The sequence below is a fragment of the Stylophora pistillata genome, chromosome 7, assembly GCF_964205215.1.
Source record: "Stylophora pistillata chromosome 7, jaStyPist1.2, whole genome shotgun sequence".
Classification (NCBI taxonomy): Eukaryota; Metazoa; Cnidaria; class Anthozoa; order Scleractinia; family Pocilloporidae; genus Stylophora; species Stylophora pistillata.
In genome coordinates this window covers 16,012,316-16,022,315 of record NC_142525.1, presented here as the reverse complement: position 1 = coordinate 16,022,315, position 10,000 = coordinate 16,012,316, and the positions used below count along the sequence as shown (strand labels likewise).

General features: G+C 37.7%; 1 protein-coding gene and 2 long non-coding RNA genes across 4 annotated transcripts in view; 2 read left to right on the top strand and 1 right to left on the bottom strand.

Annotated features, from left to right (window-relative positions):
* The window catches only part of LOC148726841 (uncharacterized), a 2,469-nt gene extending 1,158 nt beyond the window's left edge, over positions 1 to 1,311 (top strand). The window contains exon 2 of the long non-coding RNA XR_015989789.1: positions 295 to 1,311. This is a non-coding gene — a long non-coding RNA (uncharacterized LOC148726841). The remainder of the gene's footprint in view (positions 1 to 294) is intronic.
* LOC111340188 (uncharacterized) lies at positions 1,177 to 2,897 on the bottom strand. 2 transcript variants are annotated; one of them, XR_002695734.2, is made up of 2 exons: positions 2,546 to 2,897; positions 1,177 to 2,340 (listed from the first exon to the last, which is right to left on the bottom strand). It is a non-coding gene; the product is annotated as an uncharacterized LOC111340188 (long non-coding RNA). The 2 variants fall into 2 exon arrangements; XR_015989694.1 differs by having other exon boundaries at positions 1,177 to 2,326; positions 2,546 to 2,875.
* A 2,920-nt stretch (positions 2,898 to 5,817) lies between these two features.
* Positions 5,818 to 10,000, top strand: part of LOC148726840 (uncharacterized) — a 4,504-nt gene continuing 321 nt past the window's right edge. Inside the window, exons 1-2 of the mRNA XM_088727975.1 lie at positions 5,818 to 6,450; positions 9,644 to 10,000. The exon at positions 9,644 to 10,000 is cut by the window's right edge and continues 321 nt beyond it. Coding sequence (XP_088584101.1) covers positions 6,387 to 6,450; positions 9,644 to 10,000 — 421 coding nt within the window. The 5' untranslated portion in view covers positions 5,818 to 6,386. The remainder of the gene's footprint in view (positions 6,451 to 9,643) is intronic.

The window sequence follows — 10,000 nt, the reverse complement described above, 5'->3', positions numbered from 1 at the left end:
AATTCTTGCTGAGAAAATGCAATTTATACATCTTTTGTTTCCTTTTAATTGATTTTAAAAGCCCTTGTGTTAGCCAAGGTTTCTTGAATTGTTTCACTTTAGAATTGGTTACTTTTTTTAAAGAGGCATGCTTATTGACAATATATTTCACTTTGTTTATACATGTATTAGTTATCTCATGAAGATCAGTGCAGGTGGAATATAGACCTGGCCAGTTAATTTAGCTGAGGCCAGCTAAATATTGCTCTTTGCAAAAACTAGTGCAATCTCTATATGTTATCTGCTTGTTTTTAGAGGTGAATACATTACAGATGCAGAAAACAGGCAAATGGTCAGATATGTCAGCCAGAGTTATACGAGAAGTAGTATTTTAAATGGGAGCATTGGTATAAATATGATCAATTAGGTAGAAGAGTGATCTGTGAATCTAGTGGCCTTGGTGATGAGTGGGAGAAAATTGTTAGAATACAGCATATGAATACAATCTTAGTGTTAGCATACTCGTTGTCCTTCAGGAAATTTATGTTTACATCTCAGGTGTTAGATAGATGTGTTGTTTCCGATCCTGTTTCTTAAGCTTTTAATCGTGTTTTTTAGTTCTTGTGTAAAATCTGGTACATCAGCTAAAGGATGTCTATATATGCATCCTATAATAATAAACAATTTGGTTTGTTATTGCTAGTAATAATTTCTGTCCAGCAGGACTCAACAAGAGGCATGGTAAACTTTATGTCTGCCCTGGGTATGGTTTTTAGATTGTTGGATATGTAAAGAGCACCACCCCTGGCAGTTTTTTTAGAGTCAGTATGAAAAAAGTGGTACTGGCGTATGTCTATGTTAATTATAGATCTGCTGTTAAGCTTTGTTTCTAAAATGGCTAATTAATATATCAGGTTTTTTTATCTAAAGAGTATAACCAATCTTCTAAGATAGGCAGATCTTTCGTTAGACTTCTAATATTACAGTTCCTGGAGCTGTAAGATGAATTGAATAACTTAATATTTAATTTAGAAGTTTCATAGTATTCTGAGCAAGGAGAATTAAGTATAATTATGGTCAGAGTCCCTTTCATCATGTTTGTCCAGATTAAGGAGCACATTCAGAAGATCAATATTATCAGCGACTCTTTCAGACAGGCTGGGGGTGCAGGAACCAATTAAGTTACAAAATTCATGGTCTGGTAAATTGAAGAATAGTAGTTGCGATAAACCATTATTATGACAAGACATATTCGCATATTCTAGCTAGAAGTTTAAAATTTGAATTACCATTGTTTAATTACAATTACAATTGTTATTACTTATTTGTCCAGTTAGTTGTACTTTTGTGGGTTTGCAAACTCTTCAAAGTCTTCCATTCACAATTCTTTGCCAAGTATTAAATCATTAAGTCATCTACACTAGATTGTAAAATGAGAATGAATGAATAACCAAACTCCCTTCCAAATTTCTTGAAGTAAATCAAATTCTGTGTAGTCAAAGTTTTCATGGAATTGTTAAGAACCAGGATAAAGTTTCACAAGCTTACAAAATGTCTGTGAGTTTGAAACGAGTACATACAAAACGAACAACGCTTCATTTTGTTGTTAGAAACGAATAATGATTCATTTTGTTCTTAGAAATGAACGATGCTTTTATCATCTTCAAGGTGTCGTAAACAAAGAGCGCTTCAGTGATAAAGATTTCTCAGGATATGTAAAGAGCAGCGTTCCTGGCAGCTGTTTCGGAGTTGGATTATTGTGCTGACCATTGCAAGATCTCACTTGACAAATGGAAAGTGGTTTTCTACAGTCAATCCTGATTGACAATGGCAAGCTTAATACATGAGTGTGGGAATTTGTGGAGTTTCACCTGCACCAGGACATGGAAAACAAGGCACATTGACTGTAGATCAAACCACAGTTTGCTTGAGATAAATGATGAATAGCCCATTTCCGAATTACCCTTGGCCTCTATTTCAAAACGAGGCCTGGTGCTCAACCATTCTTGTGAAAATGAGTTTAATTTGCAATGTGAATGAATACTTATTATCATATGAAAGGATGAGCACCAGGACTCGTTTTGAAAAAATGAGGCCAAGGGTAATTCAGAAAATAATGGGCTATTGTCATCTGTACTCAGTTCTCTCTCCAATCCAACATGAAAAAATAAAAACTGTTCCACTTTTTCAGCATGATGTCATTCATGTTTGTTAGTGGACATTTAAAGTTGAACAAGTCTACAATTTCTGCAGTGTGTTGAAAGAGTCGAAGTGCACAGTTCAAGGGGCCGGTTCCATCGTTGAGCTCTTGGTCTTCCATTGATGACATGATGTGATCTCGATAACTCTGCCAAAGATTAACTGAAAAAAGAAACACAAATAATGAGGAATGAATTTCGGCACTTCATTTACCATCTTTTTTTTAGTATAAGAATTGGTTTTGTGGTTGAAATTAGGCAGGTGTTATTACCAGTGTTTTGTCTGTATTTAAGGGAACGGGGATTATGAAAAAACAAAACAATTTAACATTGAATAGTTCACCATTGACTATTGTTGTAATGCTAACCTGCATCAAGATAAGCATTTTTTTGTCAAGTACATCTTCTGCCAAGTGATTTCTCATTCTTGAAGCAGGATCCAGTTGAATGTGGCTGAGTGTAAGCTGCTCATGCAGTGGGAGAGAAAAACTGGATTCACAGATCCCAATGGAAGGCACCTTTCCACTGCTTCCAGACTATATTTTTGTCTCCAATCATCAAGCATCTTGATTTCTTTGATTTGTTGCTTTTCTCGATGTTGTTACGAATTTTCTAGAAAATACGCTATAACATTCAAGAAATGTTTCATTAAGTGGTGGTGTAATGCCCTCAAATCACACACTTCTCAACAAATTTTGGGGACCAGCGGTCCGTTATGAGTGGTGGGGTTCAGTCCCCTCGCGTCAACATATCTATTTCAGTAGGTGACATGCATGAAACTTTTTCGCGCGAACAGTTTGGTGTGGTATGTCTTTATATTAGCTACGTGTCGTGTTCTTTCAAGATCCAAACCGTCAGGCGTGTTTCAATTTTTCCTTTTGCCGGGTTTATTTCGTTTATTATTTCGTTTATGTCATTTATTTTCGGTAGTTAGATTTGGTGTCAGTTTAATTTTGTTACAGAAACCGCTGGTCAAGAAATGTGTATTGTACGGATAGCCATTGAGTAATGTTACCGGTGCGTATGTTACTGCACTTATTGCCTATTTTCAGTCTGTAAGTCTGGATATTTTAATTACTTTCGGGTTTTGTTTCAGGAAATATTCAATCCAACTATTCAGTGCAAAAATGAAAACCAAGGGCAAGCAGTTCTTTGAGGTGATCGATGCGACAGTTGTGCACGCGAAATTTTCTCAGCTGCAGCGAATATCAATACTGTATTTCCTCGAATAATAGCCGTCCCTCGATTAATCACCCACTTTGACCGAAATATTTAAAATAATCGCCCCCTCTCCTCCCCTCGCCATTTTCTCTTTCTCCTACCCCCTCCCTCTCAAGTTAAAAATTGGCATCTTGGGTAACAAAGAAGCTTTTATTTAATTGTTCCGTGACCATTGAATGATTACAAAAGCACCGATTCATATACTTCACTTTTTCCTTTATTACTTGGAGCTCTCTCGTTAACGCATCGGATATGTTCTTGTTCCTTGTTCGCAATGAATAAATCGCTGGAATAACAAGTCCGTTTTCTCAAGTCCGCTTTCCGATAACCTCGGCATCGCCTTCATTGGTATCTTCTGCATTCAGGAAAGTGCAAACGAGATGGGATAACAGAGGCAGATCCAGGAATTTTTGATTGGAGGGGGGGGTCCAAACTTTGGTTCAGAAAGGACTGTTGGACTCATTGAGGCAAATTACTTCTCCCCCACACCCCCTCCCACCAGTCGCGGATGCACGTTATAATTCCTTGGCCGCTTACCGTTTATTTGCATTGATTACAAAAATCAGCCAGTTGAAAGTGATATACGATCCTGTCTCAAAGTTGTAAGCGTCAGGTTTGATAGGGGGGGTCCGGCCCCCCCGGACCCTTCCCCTGGAACCGCCACTGGATACTTCAATTGCCCAACCTGAGAACATCAGAGCCGCCACTGCTGTCTTTTCCATCTTTATACAAACCGACCGCAAAGTCGTCATATGCTTTTTCTTCTTCTCTTTTGTCGTATAATAAAAATGAAATATATTAAGGCACGACTTTCTGTGAGAAATATTTAAAATAATCGCCTCCCTCGAATAATCGCCCCCCCCCCCCACCCCCTCGAATAATTGTCCCCTTTTGGGGCGAAAAAAAGAAATAATCGCCCCCGGCTGTTATTCGAGGAAATACGTCTGCTTAACATCAGACTTTTTTGGAAGTAAAAAAAAAACTGTGAAGTAGTATATCAATCAAAAATTACAAAATTTATAGGTTATGAGTGAGAGTTAAGAAATTATGTAAATTAGCTCTAAAACCCTTCATTTTAGTGGTTGCCAAAACGTACTAAAATACAATGTTGTTGCTGACGCATATGTAATGACACCATTGAATAAAGATAAAACATAATTTACAGACTGCCAATACAAGACTTGCCTCATACACTGCCTACCCAACCTTCACTATTTCGTTGGTACGGTGACACAATATCAGACTGCAGAACAAGTCCGGCTAAAAAAAGCGCGATGCAGTACAGAAGAAATCAAATAATTAAACTGTTTTACTTTCGTTACAACTCGGCGCCGATAACACATATCATTATTTTCCTTTCCGTACGATGATTTTACATGGGATGAGAGTAATTTAGTCGACTGAGTCGGACTGCATTATTAATTATGTTCACACGTGACTGCATAGCGCCAGCAGTGACCTTTTAATGGAAGCCCATGGAAGCTCTTTGCTTGTGGAAAAATATTTGCTTATGGAAACTTCATAAGCAAAAAAAACTACTTGGGTAAAAAGAAAAAAAATGGGCTCAAACAAAAAAGAAAAGTACCAGTCTGTCAAGAAAAGAAGGAAATCCTTGGTAAAAGCGACTAGTACTCCACTCCGCGCTGGCGTCCAGATTTCGAACAAAGAAGTCGCCGTCGAACCAAAATTTTACATACATTAAGTTAAAAACGAGGTTTCTTTTTATTTATGTAAGTATCAGCCTTGATACAAAAACATTTACAATCGCCTCGAAAAGTAATTTTGAAAGCTGTCTGTCGATTCGTTATCTTGCTTCTCGTTATCTTGTTTCTTCGGTTTCTCCATTTTTACCGCGGATTTTAGGTTGCCTAATATTGTGTTGCCCTCCTCAACACTCCACTGAGTGGTCGAGGTTTCCGTTTTCAGGAGGCGAGATAGCCTCTTGGTGTGGCGCAAGTTGTTTAAAAACCTTTAGAATTTAAAATCTCGCATTTTATTTTGAGAGGAATACAAACGCTTTGAGAAAATTAATAGGGTTCGTAGATTTGACCGATTTTCAGGGATAATGACAAATGAGGGGGTGTCGTGAAATTCGTTATTTAAAATATTTTTCATGTGGCGTCTATTTAAGCAACACGTCTCGCATATTCTACGCTACTCTAACTTTAGATATCTAGACAACCAATCAGAATTACGTAAAAGCCTGACACGCTTTTGTTGATTGATGCGTTGTGAATAAGACTGTGCAGCTATTTTGCTCGTGGTGCGGGACCCGTTATTCAATAAATTCAACAGAAGGATCCTCGGTCGTTTCACGCCTTATTGGTTCCTGACACTTCGTAAATGAAAAATCGCTTAAATTATATTTTTATCGTAAACTAAATTTATTAAACTTTCTTCTGATGTATAGCTTGTTGGGAGTTTCTTAAAATTTGCGCACATACGAATATTTTTTTTTCCCGAAGGACACCCTCGTGCCTCAAAAGTCATGTCCATGTGTACGATATTTTTTTTGATATTTATCTTTGGTATTACTATCATTATTACTGTTGCAATTATAAATAGGAAATATCAAATCAGCCATCAATATTTCTTTGGTACGGTACGACAATACCAGACCGCAGAACAAGGTCCGGCTAAAAAAGTGCGATGCAGTACAGAATAATTCAAATAATTAAACTATTCCACTTTTGCTAACGTTACAACTCAGCGCCGATAAAACATATTATTATTTTCCTTACCGTACAATGATTTACGTGGGATGAGATCATTTTTTCCTTTAAGTTAGGCAGAAAGTAATTTAGTCGATTGAGTCGGACTCAGTAATTAATCATGTGCACACATGAGTGCATGGTGCCAGCAATGACCTTTTATAATAGAGGGTGACATACCGTAAATATGATTTCGTGACACAAAATTACACATGTAAGTGTTGGGTGGAACCAGTCTTTCGGTTTCGTAGTCTTGGCATAAAGCGAACTCTCAGTCATGTATAAGGTCCTGTTGATCCTTCAATATTTTCTAGCAGCCTTTGTTATCATTCCTACAGCAGGTAAGACTTGTTTGCACGAATTTGCGTCCGGTTTGCGTCCAGGAGAGGATCCTTTAAACAATAACAACGGAGAAACTGCGGAAGTTGATGCTCTGAATGAGTATTATAACTGCAACGCTGAAGGGTGACAATCATTTCTGTGAAAACGCGTCAGGTCATGCGATCATCCCAGTCCTCCTCCAGCTAAACATAAATTCCCCCCAGTCCTCCTCCAGCTAAACATAAATCCATGTTGAGTGAAAAGCATGTACGAGCACCATGTGGTTTTATTTGGTTCTATTCAATTAACGTAGATCTACACAAATTGGTTTAATGAATGTCTCCAGATTATATTGTTAAACACTAAATTTCCCTTTAAGAAAGTTTCTATTCAAGCTTTGGGTTTGTTCGGGTTAGTAATTGTATTGTGACAGACTAAGGAATCTTTTTGGTTTCACATAAAGCGTCCATTGAGCCTTACGTCAGTGGCACGTATTGGTCAGCGTGACATTTCTTTCACAACTTAATGCGGTGAAATATCAGACCACAGAAAAAGGTCTTACTATTGGAATACTGCAGTTTAGTACAAAACAACACGCCGCATATGTGCCGGCGTGAACTTAGGCTTCTTTCCTGCATGTCTAGCTGTAAACGCCAGAAAGTTGACATTGATGAAAGCTCAAAGACGTACGGTGTTTGCATTTTGTAGGTGGTTTGAGCGGAGAAGAAATCGTAGTACTCGTCCGTCCTTTCAATGACAACGCTTGATATAAATCCAACATTTTTTTGACCATGTGCGTGCTCTCTAATCATGCGCATACGCAAAGACAATAAGAAGGGACGCATGCTTTTTAGGGCCCAGTCGGTGATTTGTGACTGAACGCAGAAAAAAATAACGAAGGCTATTTTTAACCTTGGGCTCCCTTTGGGAAGCCTAAGTAATAATTCAAATAATCAAGAATTGCAGCCAAGTAGGAAATTTTTTATATTTTATTTTATAATCTTATAAATAGCATGCAGGTGACTACATAGCACCAGCAATGAGCTTTTTTAGAGGGTGACAATGCCATAAACATGATTTCGTGACACAAAATTATAACCTTTTTATCAAAGCAGTCTTTGGGTATCGTAGTCTTGGCAAAAAGCAGTAGTTTCAGTCACGTGTAAGGTCCTGTTGATCCTTTAATATTTTATGGCCGTTTTTGTTATCATTGCTACAGCACGTAAGACTTGTCTGCACGAAATTGTGTCCGGTTTACATCCAGGATAGTCTCATTTAAACAGTAACAACGGAAAAATGGCGAAAGGTGACGCCTTGAATGACTATTATACCTGAATAACGCAAAAGGCTGACAAAATGTCCTGTGAAAATGCCTTTCGATATCCTAAATCCTCCCGTAGTCAAATATTAATTCATATCGAGTGAAATGATAAATGACGAGATGTCTTATCTTGTTTGTTTTTTAACCTTTAGTGGTCTTTTTTATGTCTGAAATATAACAATTGAATGACCCTGACAACTCACTTTTGCAATTAAATTCCGCAAAATATTTTAATTGAAAACACCCTAACCCGAAAGCAAGACAGTGCGCGCCACAAAGAAGATGTGATTTTTTCACACTTATTGTTTCCGAAATAATTAGATTGCATGGATTTAAAAATGTTACCTCGGCCTGCTGTTGTCAAGGACATGTGATGGCTTTTGTACCTAAACTTCAAAAACCTTTTCGTCGAACTCCTGATCAGGTGGCTTAGCAGTGAATGTCAATCAGGTGAAACCAAAATGTGAGCTTTTGCTTGCGTCTCTGTAATCTCTTATAATGTAGTATTGTAATAGTTGAGTAGACCCTCCATGGTTGAACTGGAGAACAATGACGTTAAAAGAGCACCAATTTTAAAACAACTGATAAGACTAATATCTACGATAACATTTGGGCGTCCAGCAATTAGTGATCGAAAGTTCGTGTCGATTTCGTTGCAGAGGAGCTCGAGTGGTTTCCAGATAAGCTTAAACGTTGATGATAGCGTAAAAGAGCGTGATTTTTTTCATAAGATGAAGAATAGGTAAGGAAACTATTGGGCTCGATGACGTCAGAGAAGTAGACACTAGCACAGAAAAAGTATGGTTTTCAAGAAGACCCGAAATGGGTCGGAAATTTCTTTTGACTTGATCTATAATGAAGCGAAAGCACTCGAATTTCTAATGTTAATTAGAGATCGCAGAGACTTTTTCTCGAAAAAGCGTAATTTTCCAAAAAAGACGCAAAATGCTCGATGGACAGCAGTGCAACTAGTTTTGAATTTTAAATGATAATGAAGTCACAAAAAGAATGATGATGAGGTACGAACAATTAGAATATCTTTCATGTAAGGTTACGTGGCATGAGCAAAGAAAGCCCATTGGTCGATTGGTCTGACACCAATCGCGATTGACTTGGTCTCAGAAAAAGTCCAGGGCGATAATCAAACTAGCTATAGGGCAATGACAGCATTTATTTTGATGTTCAGTGTCCTGTGGAAAACAGTGAATGTGCCTCTCTATAGAGGGATAGAGTGCCAGTCAACTGTCGCTTGATGATGCATAAAGTCATTGCTTTCTAGAAGTGAGCCGAACTCGTTGATATCAGACAGAGTCTTCCTGAGATGAGAGGAAAACGCGAATGATCTGTCTTACCCATTGTTTTTCTTGCTTTTTTGTTTGTTTGTTTGTTTTTTTGCATCTGCACCCATACTCATTTAATCAAAAACAAAAATGACGAGAAAACTGGATTGCATGAAAACCTCAACACGAAAAGGGAGCATTGTATTACAATGGTATAAAGTTAACGAAGCATTCTTGAAATTTCATTTATTTCATTATCATTCCATAAAGCATATGATGAGCTAAATAAATACGCAGAATAACTTTGGTTTCATAGACACTGTAATAAATTAGTGAATTCATTTAGATATTTAGCTGCGTGCATCATCAGAGCAAAGGCTCACTCTAGTTGTTTATTTTACAAGTATGATTATAATAAATTCTAGTTGAAAATCTATTTTCAGAGTTTATCATTTCCAAAATATTGCTGAAATGTCTATCATTTAGCTTGCATCTGTGAGCCATTGACTGCTTGCATGTGACGGTGTTCAACTGCTGCATGATACACCGCCACAAGTTGTTCAAACTACTAGTTTACCACACCGTAAACTGTTCACTGTCTTTCTGCTGTAGATGCGACCATTAAATGGACTCTTCCCTCTTCACAACGTGGCCCACTTAATAATACAGAGAGCTCAGTTCGAAAAACAGTCAAAGAATTAGATGGTGGATCTCCTGAGTCACGTTTGGAATGGGACTTCACCTTATCAGGTGAAACACTTGTTCGCGTGTTTCGGAAAAGAGATAGCTATGATGTAATCGGGACTAAAGATTCGTTTGGAGCTGTCACCTTATTTCCAGGCTTTGAAGGACAATTTAACATCAGTCCTAGTGATCCTACGACCTTGATAATCTACAACAAAACAGCTGCTGATGAAAGGGATTTCACCTGCACAGTGATCACTGATCTAAGGAATTGTAATGATGTTG